General features: G+C 39.4%; 1 protein-coding gene across 7 annotated transcripts in view; it reads left to right on the plus strand.

Moving 5' to 3' along the window:
• CFAP206 (cilia and flagella associated protein 206) overlaps positions 1 to 16,145 on the plus strand; it is an 80,935-nt gene that overhangs the window by 61,792 nt on the left and 2,998 nt on the right. For 4 of the 7 annotated variants that reach the window (XR_013534376.1, XM_002746841.7, XM_008994743.4 and 1 more), the window contains one exon: positions 8,226 to 8,369. The exons of the other annotated variants lie outside the window; for them this stretch is intronic. Coding sequence is in view for 3 of the 4 variants with exons in the window: in XM_002746841.7 (XP_002746887.3) it covers positions 8,226 to 8,369 (144 nt within the window). In the remaining variant the exon portion in view is untranslated. The remainder of the gene's footprint in view (positions 1 to 8,225; positions 8,370 to 16,145) is intronic. 7 annotated transcript variants of the gene reach the window in all.

The following is a 16,145-nucleotide window of genomic DNA, read 5'->3' on the forward strand; positions in this document are numbered from 1 at the left end:
GTTACTGTAAGTTGCAATATAGTTTGAAGTCAGGTAGCATGATGCCTACAGCTCTGTTTTTGCTTAGGATTGTCTTCACTATTTGGCCTCTTTTTGGCTCCATATGGATTTTAAAGTAGTTTTTTTCCAATCTGTGAAGATTGACAATGGTAGTTTAATAGAAATACCATTGAATCTATAAGTTACTTTGGGCAGTATGGCAATTTTCACAATATTGATTCTTCCTATTCATGAGCATGGAATGTTTTTTCATTCATTTATGTCTTCTCTGATTTCCTTGAGCAGTGTTTTTTAGTTCTTGATGAGGTCCTTCACTTCCCTTGTTATCTGTATTTCTAGGTGTTTTATTCTCTTTGTGGCAATTGTGAATGGAAGTTCACTCATGATTTTGTTCTTAGCTTGTCTTTTATTGGTATATAGGAATGCTTGTGATTTTTGCACGTTGATTTTGTATCCTGAGACTTTGATGAAGTTGCTTATCACCTTAAGAAGTTTTTGGGCTTAGACAGTGGGGTTTCTAGATATAGGATCATGTCATCTGGAAACAGACCATTTTACTTCCTCTCTTTCTATTTGAATATCCTTTATTTCTTTCTCTTGTCTGGCTTCCCTGCCCAAAATTCCAATACTGTGTTGAATAGGAGTGGTAAGAGAGGGCATCCTTGTCTTGTGCCAGTTTTCAAAGAAAATGCTTCCCCCTTTTGCCCATTCAATATATTGGCTGTAGGTTTGTCATAAATAGTTTTTGTTATTTTGAGGTATGTTCCATCAATACCTAGTTTATTGAGAAATTTAACATGAAGAGATATTAAATTTTACAGAAGATCTTTTCTGCATCTATTGAGATAATTATGTGGGTTTTTTCTTTTGTTCTGTTTATGTGATTAATTATGTTTCTTGATTTGCATATGTTGAACCAGGCTTGAATCCTGAGGATGAGGCCGACTTGATCATAGTAGATAATCTTTTTGATGATGAGCTGCTGGATTCAGTTTGCCAATATTTTATTGAGGATTTTTGCATCAATGTTAATCAGGGATATTGACCTGTAGTGGTTTTCTGTTTTGTATGTCTGCCAGGCTTTGGTATCAAGATGATACTGGCTTCAAAAAATGAGTTGGGGGAATGTCTCTCCTTTTCAGTTGTTTGGAAGAGTATCAGAAGAAATGGTACCAGCTTCTCTTTATACATCTGGTAGAATTCAGCTGCAAATCTGTCTGGTCCTGGGCTTTTTTTTTTTTTTTTTCAGTTGATAGGCTATTTTTTACTGCCTCAATTTCAGAACTTGTTATTAGTCTATTCAGGGATCCAATTTCTTCCCAGTTCAGTCTTGGGAGGGTGTTTATGTCAAGGAATTTATCCATTTCTTCTAGATTTTCTTTTATTCTTTAAAAATTATACTTACATTTGCTGAACGTGCAGGTTTGTTACATAGGTATACACGTGCCATGGTGGTTTGCTGTACCCATCAACCCATCATCTACATTAGATATTTCTCTGAATGCTATCCTTCCCCTAACCCCTCACCCCCTGACATACCCTGGTGTGTGATGTTCCCCTCCCTGTATCCATGGGTTCTCATTGTTCAGCTCCCACTTATAGTGAGAACATGCAGTATTTGGTTTTGTGTGATCATAGCCTAGCCCACTGCAGCCTCAAACTCCTGGCTTCAAGTAATCCTCCTGTCTTGGCTTCCCAATTAGCTGAGACTATAGACACATGCCACTGTGCCTGGCTTTAGAATCTCTTTTTAACTTGAGCTTTCATGGGCCCTTTTCTTAATTATAACTTTTTTTATTGATGCATAATAATTGTACATATTTGTAGGGCACGTGTGATATTTTGATACATGTATACAATGTATAATGATCAAATCAGGGTAATTGGCATATCCATCACGTCAAATGTTTACTACTTCTTTGTGTTGGGAACATTCAGAATCCACTCCTCTAGCTATTTTGAAATACAAAATAAATTATTGTTAACTGTACTTGCCCTACTGTGCCCTAGTACACTAGAACTTATTCCTCCTATCTAACTGTAATTTTGTACCCATTAGCTAACCTCTCCCCATCCACTTCCCTTCCCAGACTCTGGTAACCACTATTCTACTCCCTACTTATATGGGCATGATCTATGGGATCAACTTTTTTAGCTCCTGCATGAGTGAAACAGGTGGTATTTGTCCTTATTTCATTTAACATAATGTCCTCCAGTTCAATCCATGTTCCTGCAAATGAGAGGATTTCATTCTTTTTATGCTTCAGTAATATTCTATGGTATATGTATACCACATTTTCTTTATTCTCCTGTTGGTGGATGCTTTGGTTATTTCCGTATCTTGACTATTGGAGTAGTACTGTGGTAAACATAGGAGCGCAGATCTCTCTTTGACACACTAACTTCCTTTCCTTTGGATATATGCCCAGCAGTGGATTACTGGATCATATGGTGTTCTTAGTTTTAGTCTATTTGAGGAAGCTTCATACTCTTTTCCATAATGACTTGCATTCCCATCAAAAGTGTGTATGAGTTCCTTTCTCCATATTCTCACCAGTATTTTGCCTTTTTTATAACAGGCATTTTTTTCTTTCTTTTTTCTTTTTTTTTTTTTTTGAGACATAGTCTTACTCTGTCACAAGGCTAGAGTGCAGTGACATGATCACAGCTCTCTGCAATCTCTGCCTCCCAGGTTCAAGTGATTCACCTGTCTCAGCCTCCCAAGTAGCTGGGACTACAGGTGTGCACCACCACACCCAGCTAATTTTTGTATTTTTAGTAGAGACAGGGTTTTACTATGTTGGCCAGGATGGTCTTGATCTCTTGACCTCATGATCTACTCACCTAAGCCTCCCAAAGTGCTGGGATTACAGGCATAAACCACCATGCCCGGCCTAAAATGGGCATTTTAACTGGGCTGAGATGATAGCTGATTGTGCATTTCCCTGATAATTAGTGATATTGAGAATTTTCTTATATACCTGTTGACCATTTGTATATTTTATTCTAAGAAATATCTCCTTAGATCATTTGCCCATTTTGAAATTATATTATTTGTTGTTCTTTGTTTTGTTTTTGCTGAGCTGAGTTCCTTGTAAGTTCTGGGTATTAATCCCTTAATGGTTAGTTTGCAAATATTTTCTCCCATTCTGTAGGTTGTCTCTTTTCTCTGTTGATTGTTTCTTTTGCTGTGCAGAGGCTTTCTAGTTTGATATAATCCAATTTTTCTAATTTTGCATTTGTTGCCTGGGCTTTTTAGGTCTTATCCAAAAGATCTTTGCTCAGACCAATGCCCTGAAGCATTTCTCCTATGTTTTCTTCCAGTAGTTTCATAATTTGGGTTCTTATATTTAAATCTTTAATGAATTTCGAGTTGATTTGTGTATATAGTGAGAGAGGGGTCTAGTTTTATTCTTCTGCATGTGGATATCCAGTTTTCCCAGCACCATTTATTGAGGAGACTGTCCTTTCTCTAATGTGTGCTTTTAGCACCTTCGTTGAAAATCAGTTGGCTGTAAATGTGTGGATTAATTTCTGGGTTCTGTATTCTATTCCATTGGTCACTATATGTTTTTATGCCAATGCCATGCTCTTTTGGTTGCTGTAGTTTTGTAGCATATTTTGAAGTCAGATAGTGTGATGCCTCCAGCTTTGTTGTCTTTGCTCAGGATTGCTTGGCTGGTCTTGGACTGTTGTGGTTACACATGAATTATAGGATTGTTTTTTATTTCTTGAAGAATGTGATTGGTAGTATGATAGGGATTGTGTTGAATTTGTAGATCTCTTTGGGTAGTATCATGTGACTTTTAAATGTACCATTTCTTTATAAATGTGTATCTATATTTCCTTTGAATAAAAAAGTGTGTGTGTGTGTGTGTGTGTGTGTGTGTGTAATTTTGGAGCTATGAGATAGCCACTTATCACAAAAAGTCTCAAAGCTACTTACAGCCAAAAAAAACAAAAATGCTATGTTTCATTCTTCAAATTACCATGAGGTTGAGAGGCAGAGCAAGATGGCAGAATAGAACCATCTAGTGATCATCTCCCCATAGAAATATCAAATCAAATATCTACACAAGAAAGCACCTCCATAAAAGAAGTAAAAATCAGGAGAGCAATCACAATACCCTTTTTAAACATCATATCAAGGAAAGAGGTACTGAAGAAGGTTGGAAATACAGTCTTTAATCACCCATACTGTGCCTTTCCCATGCCCCAATAGTGGCCATGTGGCATAGGTAGAGAATCTGTGAACTTGGTGGAGGGAGAGCAAAGTGATTGTTGAGACTTTGCATTGAAATTCAGTGCTGCCCTGTCACTGCATAAAGCAGCACAGGGCAGAATTCAGCAAGTGTCCATGGAGGGAGCATTTAGACCAGCCCTAGCCAGAAGGGAATTGTTTTCATGGTTCTATCGTGGTAGGTTTGATGTGTCTATGAATTCATTTCTTCTGGGTTTTCCGATTTATTGGCATGTAGTTGCTCATAGTAGCCTCTAATGGTTTGAATTTTTATGGTATCAGTTGTAATGTCTTCTTGATTTTCTATGGGTTTTCTCTCATGTTTTCTCATCCTGGCTAAAGTGTAACTAGTGACTAACAGTTTGTCTATTTTGGTTATCTTTTTAAAATCTATTTTTTCATTTTAATATCTGTTTTTTCCTTTTTTTCGAGACAGAGTCTTGCTCTGTCACTGAGGCGGGAGTGCAGTGGTGCGATCTTGGCTCACTGTAACTTCTGCCTCCCAGATTCAAGCAATTCTCCTGTCTTAGCCTCCCAAGTGGCTGGGACTACAGGGGCATGCCACCATGGCTGGCTAATTATTTTGTATTTTTAGTATTTCAGAGACAGGGGTTTCACCACGTTGCCCAAGCTGGTTTTGAACTCCTGAGCTCAGGCAATCTCCCTGCCTCAGCCTCCCAAAGTGCTAGGATTATAGGAGTGAGCTTCTGTGCCTGGTCTCAATATCATTAATTTTTGCTCTGATCTTTATTATTTCTTTTCATCTACTAATTTTGGGTAGATAGATCTCTATGAAGAAAACTGTAAAACGTTCATAAAAGAAATTGAAGAGGACACAAAAAAATGGAAAGATAATCCATCTTAATGGACTGGAAAAATCAGTATTGTTAAAATGTTCATACTACTCAAGCATCTACAGATTCAATTAAATCCCTATCAAAATACCAACGACATTCTGTAAGAAATAGAAAAAATGACCTTACAACTTATCTGGAACCACAAAAGACCCTGAATAGCCAAAACCATCCTAAGCAAAAAGAACAAAACTGGAGGAATCGCATTACCTAACTTCAAATTATACTACAGAGCTGTAGTAAACAAAATAGCATGGTACTGGCATAAAAACAAGACACATAGAGCAATGGAACAGAATAGATAACCCAGAAATAAATCTGAACATCTACTGTGAACTCATATTAAACAAAGGTGCTAAGAATATACAGTGGGGAAAGGACAGTCTCTTCAATAAATGTTGCTGGGAAACTGAATATCCATTTGCAGAAGAATGAAACTAGACCTATTTCTTGCCATATACAAAAATCAAATCAAAGTGGATTAAAAACTTAAATCTGAGACCTCAAACTATGAAACTATTAATACTACAAGAAAACATTGGGGAAAATCTTCAGGACATTGGACTGGACAAAGATTTTTTGAGTAATTCCCCACCAGCACAGACAACCAAAAGATCACACCAAGTTAAAAACCTTCTGCACAGCAAAGGAAACAATCAGCAAAGAGACAACCCACAGAATGGGAGAAAATATTTGTAAACTATCCATCTGATAAAGGACTAATAACCAGAATATATAAGGACCTCAAACAACTCAATTAGGAAAGAATCTAATAATCCAACTGAAAAAATGGGCAAGAGATAGACATTTCTCAAAAGAAGATATACATGTGGCAAATAGAGATATGAAAAGGAGCTCCTATCACTAATCATCAGAAAAATGCAAATCAAAACTACATTGAGATATCATCCCACCCCGGTTAAAATGGTTTATATCAAAAGCAGGCAATAACGAATGCTGGTGAGGATATGGAGAAAGGGAACCCCAGTACACTCTAGGTCAACATGGTGAAACCCTGTCTCTACTAAAAATACAAAAATTAGCTGGGTATGGTGGTCTGCACCTGTAATCCCAGCTACTTGGGAGGCAGAGGCCAGAGAATCGCTTGATCCTAGGAGGTGGAAGTTGTAGTGAGCCAAGATCACGGCAGTGTACTCCAGCCTGGCAACAGAGTGAGACTCCATCTCAAAAAAAGAAAAAAAATTATGAGGGGAAAATTTACAACAAAAAATTTGAATAATTTTTCTGTAAATTAGAAAAATGCCATTCATTTTACTCTGAATTCAAAACTCTGCCATTTTTTGTCCTTAAGATGAAATCCAAATTTGGGGAACTGGCATTCGAGGTATACATGTCTTTTTATCCTTCTGTTTCTACTAATGCCCTCCGTGACCTCTGTCAGAAAAATTGTGTGTTATATACTGGTCTTAAACTTGTTCTATATTCCCTAGTCTTCTATTTGTTAAAAGATAGTTTTCAAAAATGGGTAAAATTATTATTGTCATGCAGATATGCAGATATAAAAATGAACATGTATTGAAGAGTGTAATCTATTTATTAATCAATGAGGGGACCAGGTAGATGTTATAACAAATTTAAAAGAGAATCCTAAGAACAGACACATTTATAGATCAGGAATATTCAAATGAATGTGTAAATGGAGGCAACACTAATTTTTTTCACATGGGAAAAGGGAAGTCAGTTGAACGTCTACACACAGGATAGACTGCATGTCTTTAGACAGATATTATTTGGTCTTGCTATCACTCATTTATAATTTACAGAGTTGTAAGATAGCCCAAGGACAGTGAAAAGGCTAGAATCAGATGACTGGCAAGGTATTTTATGTAGATAATGCATAGTTTTCCACTAAAGCATAATTTTTTCCTATCCAGCTGGTCTTGTTTCTTCCTGTCTGTCTGGATATTTAATTCCCAGCTGTTCTTCAGTGACTTTTAATATCTGCATAAATGATTTTTCTCCCTCTCTTTTTCATGTAGTCCTTACTGTCTTATTTTTTACTTTTCATTTATTTGTATGGTACAGTATTGTTAATTATCATTTTAGTATTTTTAAAATATACCTAACTATATCATAATTTTGTAATCAGAAATTGTATCTTATATCAAATGTTATCAGTGATTATCTGTTGTTTGGAAAGAATATCTTCTCCCTCCTTTTCCCTGTGACCTGAGTTCTTTAAGCCTCTACCACTCCCTTCAACAACGTCAACAATGTCATGTCCAGCACTGTCATATCTTGTTTAGCCTGAAATTACTGAACTCTTAATATTGGGTTCCCCAGAAGAAAATCAATGTTTTCAACTAAAAACAAAACAAAGCAAAAACCTTGGGTAATAACCTGCTATGTATGCATAGTTTGAATTCAACATATGTCTTAAAGAGGTTTTGATAGTTTAAATAGATGTGATTTTTACCTGATATTTGATAGCCGTTTTAAATTTCTATCTATTTTCAACAAGGTATTTACTTATGTTACCAGTTGTGCAAAGCCAGGAGGGATATTTGACTTGGGAATGAGGGATGGTTTTCTCTTTTCAAAATACATATCCTATATGTGTACTTTGAAAAGAGAAAACTATCCCTCATTCCCAAACTACACATCCTATATGTGTATTTTGAAAAGAGAAAACCATACACCCCATGTTCTCACTTATAAGTGGAAGCTAAAAATTGGGGATGCATGTACATAAAGATGGGACCAATAAATAGACACTGAAGACTGCCACAGTGGAAACTGGAGGGGCATAGACTGAAAACTGAACGATTGGGTACTGTGCTCACTACGTGAGTGATGGGTTCAATCCTACCACAAATCCCAGCATCATGCAATATACCCTCGCAACAAACCTGCAATTGTGCCCCCTTGAATCTAAAATAAAAGTTCAAAAAAACATTCCCCCACATTAACAAAATCATGAAGCCATAATTCCTAGAAAAGCAATTCAGTTCATTAATTATGTGCTTTTCTGTATTGATATTTACAAGTATATTCCATGTCCAAAAATTCTTGTTTTTTAAGTGCTTTGTCAGTTTTAGCTAAATATTTTAGATATCAGTAAATAATGTTTACTTTTTACAAGCACTAATTACAAAACTTCATTTCTTTAGATAAGAGAAGCTGACAAACATTATATAAAACCAATTACAAAAAGTGAAAGTAGCACACAGACGGATACACACATATTGCCACCAACAATTGTGAGAACCTATGAGTGGAATGAATGGGAATTAAGAAGAAAAGCTATAAAACTGGTTTGTAACAATATTTTCTAAAATTATTTATAGATTGGGGAATTTTAATCTGTTACAGAGTTGGTAAATTATTTATGTAAAATAATGAGTTTTTTTAAATTGCATTTTAGGTTTTGGGGTACATGTGAAGAACATGCAAGATACTTGCATAGGTACACACGTGGCAGTGTGATTTGCTGCCTTCCTCCCCTTCATCTATATTCTGGCATTTCTTCCCATGCAGTCTCTTCCCAACTCCCCAGCCCCTGCTCTCCTTCCCCTATTTCCCCCAACAGAACCCAGTGTGCATGTGTTCTCATTGTTCAACATCCGCCTATGAGTGAGAACATGCGGTATTTCATTTTATGTTCTTGTGTCAGTTTGCTGAGAACGATTTATAATCCTTTGGCTATATACACGGTAATGGGATTGCTGGGTCAAATGGAATTTCTATATCTAGGTCATTGATGAATCGCCACACTGTCTTCCACAATGGTTGAACTAATTTACCCTCCCACCAGTAGTGTAAAAGTGTTCCTATTTCTCCACATCCTCTCCAGCATCTGTTGTCTCCAGATTTTTTAATGATCGCCATTCTAATTGGCGTGAGATGGTATCTCAAAGTAGTTTTGATTTGCATTTCTCTAATGACCAGTGATGATGAGCATTTTTTCAAATGATTGTTGGCCTCATGTATGTCTTCTTTTGTAAAGTGTCTGTTCATATCCTTAGCGCACTTTTGAATGGGTTTGTTTGTTTTTTTCTTGTAAACCTGTTTGAGTTTTTTGTAAATTCTGGATATCAGCCCTTTGTCAGATGGGTAAACTGCAAAAAATTTTTCCCATTCTGTTGGTTGCCAATTCACACTAGAGACTGTTTCTTTTGCTGTGCAGAAGCTGTGGAGTTTGATTAGGTCCCATTTGTCTATTTTGGCTTTTGTTGCCAATGCTTTTGGTGTTTTAGTCATGAAGTCTTTGCCTACTCCTATGTCCTTAATGGTTTTGCCTAGATTTTCTTCTAGGGTTTTTATGGTGTTAGGTCTTATGTTTAAGTCTTTAATCTGTCTGGAGTTAATTTTAGTGTAAGGTGTCAGGAAGGGGTCCAGTTTCTGCTTTCTGCACATACCTAGCCAGTTTTCCCAACACCATTTATTAAACAGGGAATCCTTTTTCCATTGCTTGTTTTTTTCAGGTTTATCCAAGATTGTATGGTTGTAGATATGTTGTGTTGCCTCCAATGCCTCTGTTCTGTTCCATTGGTCTCTATCTCTGTTTTGGTACCAGTACCATGCTGTTTTGATTACTATAGCCTTGTAGTATAGTTTGAAGTCCAGTAGTGTGATGCCTCCTGCTGTGTTCATTTTACTTAGAATTGACTTGGCTATGTGGGCTCTCTTTTGGTTCCATATGAAGTTTAAGGTGGTTTTTTCCAGTTCTGTGAAGAAGGTCATTGGTAGCTTGATGGGGACAGTGTTGAGTCTGTAAATTACCTTGGGCAGTATGGCCATTTTCACGATATTGATTCTTCCTAACCATGAACATGGAATGTCTCTCCATCTGTTTGTGTCCTCTCTGATTTCGTTGAGCAGTGGTTTGTAGTTCTTGAACAGGTGCTTTATATTCCTTGTTAGTTGTATTTCTAGGTATTTTATTCTCTTTGTAGCAATTGTGAATGGCAGTTCGTTCTTGATTTGGCTCTCTTTCAGTCTGTTATTGGTGTATAGGAATGCTTGTGATTTTTGCACATTGATTTTATATCCTGAGGCTTTGCTGAAGTTACTTATCAGTTTCAGGAGATTTGGGGCTGAGACAATGGGGTCTTCTAGATGTACTAGCATGTTGTCTGCAAATAGAGACAGTTTGGCTTCCTCCTTTTCTATTTGAATACCTTTTATTTCTTTTTCTTGCCTGATTGATCTGGCTAGAACTTCCAGTACTATATTGAATAGGAGTGGTGAGAGAAGGCATCCTTGTCTAGTGCCAGATTTCAAAGAGAATGCTTGCAGTTTTTGCCCATTCAGTTTGATATTGGCTGTTGGTTTGTCATAAATAGCTTTTATTATTTTGAGATATGTTCCGTCAATACCGAGTTTATTGAGGGTTTTTAGCATAAAGGGCTGTTGAATTTTGTCAAATGCCTTCTCTGCATCAATTGAGATAATTATGTAGTTTTTGCTTTTGGTTCTGTTTATGTGGTGAATTACGTTTATAGACTTGCATATGTTGAACCAGCCTTGCATCCCCGGGATGAATCCTACTTGATCATGATGGATAAGTTTTTTAATTTGCTGTTGCAATCGGCTTGCCAATATTTTATTGAAGATTTTTGCATCTATGTTCATCATGGATATTGACCTGAAGTTTTCTTTTCTTGTTGGGTTTCTGCTGGGTTTTGGTATCAGGATGATGTTGGTCTTTTGGATTATTTGGAATAGTTTCAGAAGGAATGGTACCAGCTCCTCTTTGGGTGTCTGGTAGAATTCGGCTGTGAACCCATCTGGACCTGGGCTTTTTTTGTGTGGTAGGCTCTTAATTGCTGCCTCGACTTCTGACCTTGTTATTGGTCTATTCATAGTTTCAGCTTCCTCCTGGTTTAGGCTTGGGAGAACACAGGAGTCCAGGAATTTATCCATTTCTTCCAGGTTTACTAGTTTATGTGCATAGAGTTGTTTGTAATATTCTCTGATGATGGTTTGAATTTCTGTGGAATCTGTGGTGATTTCCCCTTTATCATTTTTTATTGCATCTATTTGGTTGTTCTCTCTTTTCTTTTTTATCCATCTGGCTAGTGGTCTGTCTATTTTGTTGATCTTTTCAAAAAACCAGCTCTTGGATTTATTGATTTTTTGAAGGGTTTTTCATGTCTCTATCTCCTTCAGTTCAGCTCTGATCTTAGTTATTTCTTGTCTTCTGCTAGGTTTTGAATTTTTTTGATCTTGCTCCTCTAGGTCTTTCAATTTTGATGATAGGGTGTCAATTTTGGATCTCTCCATTCTCCTCATATGGGCACTTATTGCTATATATTTTCCTCTAGAGACTGCTTTAAATGTGTCCCAGAAATTCTGGCATGTTGTATCTTCATTCTCATTGGTTTTGAAGAACTTCTTTATTTCTGCCTTCATTTCATTGTTTATCCAGTCAACATTCAAGAGCCAGTTGTTCAGTTTTCATGAAGCTGTGTGGTTCTGGGTTGGTTTCTGAATTCTGAGTTCTAACTTGATTGCACTATAGTCTGAGAGACTGTTTGTCATGATTTCAGTTGTTTTGCATTTGCTGAGGAGTGCTTTACTTCCAATTATGTGGTCAATTTTAGAGTAGGTGTGATGTGGTGCTGAGAAGAATGCATATTCTGTGGATTTGGGGTGGAGAGTTTTGTAAACGTCTATCAGGTTTGCTTGTTCCAGGTCTGAGTTCAAGCTCTAGGGATCCTTGTTGATTTCTGCCTGGTTGATCTGTCTATTATTGAGAGTGGACTGTTAAAGTCTCCCACTACTATTGTGTGGGAGTCTAAGTCTCTTTGTAAGTCATTGAGAACTTGCCTTATGTATCTGGGTGCTCCTATATTGGGTCCATATATGTTTAGGATTGTTAGCTCTTCTTGTTGTATCAATCCTTTTACCATTATGTAATGTCCTTCTTTGTCTCTTTTGATCTTTGTTGCTTTAAAGTCTATTTTATCAGAGATGAGAATTGCAACTCCTGCTTTTTTTTTTGCTCTCCATTTGCTTGGTAAATCTTCCTCCATCCCTTTATTTTGAGCCTTTGTGTATCCTTGCATGTGAGATGAGTTTCCTGGATACAGCACCCTGATGGGTTTTGGTTTTTTATCCAATTTGCCAGTCTGTGTCTTTTGATTGGTGCATTTAGTCCATTTATACTTAGGGTTAATATTGTTATGTGTGAATTTGATACTGACATTTTGATGCTAGCTGGCTGTTTTACCCATTAGTTGATGTAGATTCTTCATTATGTTGATGTTCTTTAGCATTTAGTGTGATTTTGGAATGGCTGGTACTGGTTGTTCCTTTCTATGTGTAGTGCCTCTTTCAGGAGCTCTTGTAACGCAGGCCTGGTGGTGACAAAATCTCTGAGTACTTGCTTGTTTGCAAAGGATTTTATTTTTCCTTCACTTCTGAAGCTCAGTTTGGCTGGATATGAAATTCTGGGTTGAAAGTTCTTTTCTTTAAGGACGTTGAATATTGGCTCCCACTCTCTTCTGGCTTGTAGAGTTTCTGCCGAGAGATCTGCTGTGAGTCTGATGGGCTTCCCTTTGTGGGTGACCCACCCGGTCTCTCTGGCTGCCGTTAGTATTTTCTCCTTTATTTCAACCCTGGTGTTCTGACGATTATGTGCCTTGGGGTTGCTCTTCTTGTGGAATATCTTTGTGGTGTTCTCTGTATTTCCTGCATTTGAGTGTTGGCCTGCCTTGCTAGGTTGGGAAAATTTTTCTGGATAATATCCTGAAGAGTATTTTCCAGCTTGGATTCATTCTCTTCATCACATTCTGGTACACCTATCAAACGTAGGTTAGGTCTCTTCATGTAGTCCCACATTTCTTGGAGACTTTGTTCATTCCTTTTTGCGCTTTTTTCTCTAATCTTGGTTTCTCGTTTTATTTCATTGAGTTGATCTTCGACGTCTGATGTTTCTCCTTCTGCTTGGTCAATTCGGCTATTGAAACTTGTGCATGCTTCACGAAGTTCTCATATTGTTTTTTTTAGCTCCTTCAATTCATTCATATTCCTCTCTAAGTTATTCATTCTTGTTATCATTTCCTCGAATCTTTTTTCAAATCTTTTTTCAAGGTTCTTAGTTTCTTTGCATTGATTTAAAACATGTTCTTTTAGCTCACAAAAGTTTCTCATTATCCACCTTCTGTAGTCTAATTCCATCATTTTGTCACAGTAATTCTGCATCCAGCTTTGTTGCCTTGCTGGTGAGGAGCTTTGATCTTTTGTAGGATTCGAGGTGTTCTGGTTTTGGGTGTTTTCCTTTTTTTTGCGCTTGTTTCTTCCCATCTTTGTGGATTTATCCACCTGTTGTCTGAGTAGTTGCTGACTTTTCTATTGGGTCTCTGAGTGGAGGCCCAGATTGTTGATGATGAAGTATTTCTGTTACTTGGTTATTTTCTACCAGTCTAGCCCCTCCACTGTACGACTGCTGAGGTTAACTCCAGGCCCTGCTTGTCTGGGGTGCACCTATAGCGGCTGCGGTACAGTGAGGGATGCTACCAGTTTCTTTTCCTGCTATCTGTTTCCCAGAGTGATGCCTGCCAAATGTCAGTCTTCTGGATATAGAGGGGTCAGGGAGCTGCTTGAGGTGACAGTCTATACTTTATAGGAGCTCAAGTGCTGATCTGTGAGCTCTGTTGTTCATTCAGGGCTGTTAGGCTGCTACATTTAATTCTGCTGCAGCAGAACTCATAAAAAGAAACTTTTTTTTTTCCTCAGATGCTCTGTCTCTGGGGGTTGGGGTTTTCTTTATGAGTGTCTGTTGTGCTCTCCTGCCCAGCTAGGGGGCAGTCTAGTCACTGTTTGACTGCCGAGGCTCTGCCCTGCTTGTGTGAGGTCTGCCCTGTTGCTGCAGGCTCTGCCCTGCTGCTACGGTCTCCGCCCTGCTGCCACAGGCTACGCCCTGCGGTGGAGTCTCTCTGTTGTGGCGGGTTGCCTGGGCAACGGGAGGCTGCATCAGCAATGGGAGCGTACCTCAGTAGGGGCGGATTGCCTTGGTAATGGCAAATGCCTCTCCCACACCGAGCTGCCCCATCCTGGGTTCAGCTGTGCCTGCAGTGAAACTCTCCACCCGGAGTGTTTGGAATCGCCGTTTTGTTTGTCACACTGCCCCAGCCCAAACGCCATTTCCCTGGAATCTCCTGGCCTGGCTCACTGTCCAAGTCCCGTTCAATCAGATGGATATGCCAATCTGCCCTCTCAAGTTTTAGATTGCTGGTTCAACAGGGCACCCGGGACAGTGCGCTTTGTGCAGAGCGCTGTGGAGCACCTCTGCGCTGCAGTGCCGGCTGTCGGCTGCACCAGCCAAAACCGCTGCGCTGGCATCCCGTGTCTCTTTTATTCCTGGGAATTTCCTTGTTCTGTGGGCAACAAAGATCCGTCTGGAAATGCAGCCCTGACTCATCCTCCGCGTGTTCACCGGGAGCTTCAATCCTGGGTTGTTCTCACTGCGCCATCTTGAGTCGGTCTCCCTTCATCACACTTCTTATCCATCCAGCTTTGTTCCCTTGCTGGTGAGGAGTTGTGATCCCTTGTAGGAGGAGAGGAGCTCTGTTTTGGTTGTTTTCCTCCTTTTTGCGCTGGTTTCTTTCCATCTTTGTGGATTTATCCACCTGTAATCGTGTAGTTGCTGATTTTCCGATTGGGTCTCTGAGTGGACGTCCAGATTGTTGATGATGAAGTTATTTCTGTTTCTTATTTTTTCTTCTAAAAGTCTGGCCCCTCTGCTATAGGACTGCTGAGGTCCACTCGAGGCCCTGCTTGCCTGGGGATCACCTGCAGCGGCTGCAGAACAGTAAGGGTTGCTACCAGTTTCTTCTTCTGCTATCTTAGTCCCAGAATGATGTCTGCGAAATGTCAGTCTGATCAGTCTTTTGTGAGGTGACTCTTTGGATATACAGGGGGTCAGGGAGCTGTTTGAGGAGACAGTCTGTTCTTTATAGGAGCTCAAGTGTTGAGCTGTGAGCTCCATTGTTCATTCAGAGCTGCTAGGCAGGTATGTTTAAGTCTGCTGCAGCTGAACTCATAAACTGCCTTTCTTTTTTTTCAGGTGCTCTGTCCCAGGGAGTTAGGGCTTTATTTATGAGTGTCCGTTGGCTGCTGCCTTTTTTTTTTTTCAGGGCTGCCCTGCCCAGCAAGAAGGCAGCCTAGTCACTTTCTGCCTGTAGAGGCTTTGCTGAGCTCTGCCCAGCTGCCGTTGAGCTTCCCTGTAGTCCTGTTTATATAGGTGTGGTTAGAACTGCCTCAGCAATGCTGGCCCGCCTCTCTAATGGCGGACTTTCTCCGTTATGTGGGGTTGCCTCAGCAATGGTGGGTTGCCTCAGCAACGGCAAGCTGCCTCAGCAATGGAAGACTACCTCTGTAGGGGTGGAGTGCCTCGGTAATGGCGGGCGCCCCTCCCCCACCGAGCTGCACCACCCTGGGTTCAGCTGTGCTTGCCGTGAAACTCTCAACCACAAGTGTTTCCAATTGCTGTTTTTTATTTTTTTTTGTGGGGGTGGGACCCACCGAGCCTGATCACCTGGCTCCCTGCCTCAGAGCCTTTTTTTTTTTTAAGTTGAACAGTTGACTCTCTCCTAGGTGTTCCAGTCACCTGCTGAAAGGGCGCTGGGATCTGTGTGATTTCCTGTGCAGCGACCCACTGCACCGGCTGAAACAACAGCGCTGCCCGGGAATCTCCTGGCATGCTTAAAAGGGCAACCAGACCAGTGTATTTTGTATGGAGAGCCGCTGTGCTGCAGTGCCAGCTAAAACAGCCACGCTGGCTCAGACTACTGTGCTGGTGACCCGTAGGACTCCTCCACCTAGGAATCTCCTGGTCTGTGGGCAATAAAGATTTGTCTGGAAATGTGGCATCCACTCACCCTCTGCACTTTCACTAGGAGCTGCAATCCTGAGCTGCTCCTAAAGGGGCCATCCAATATTTTATACAGTTATTTGCTAACAAAAATATAATTTATAATTTATGAGGTTTACATTATAAGATTGTCTTCTAGTTTTAAGCATATATAGAACAATGATAATTATCTATCTAGCTATCTATCAGTTTTAAAACTTGGTGCTAGTAT

Source organism: Callithrix jacchus, chromosome 4, assembly GCF_049354715.1.
Source record: "Callithrix jacchus isolate 240 chromosome 4, calJac240_pri, whole genome shotgun sequence".
Lineage (NCBI taxonomy): Eukaryota > Metazoa > Chordata > Mammalia > Primates > Cebidae > Callithrix > Callithrix jacchus.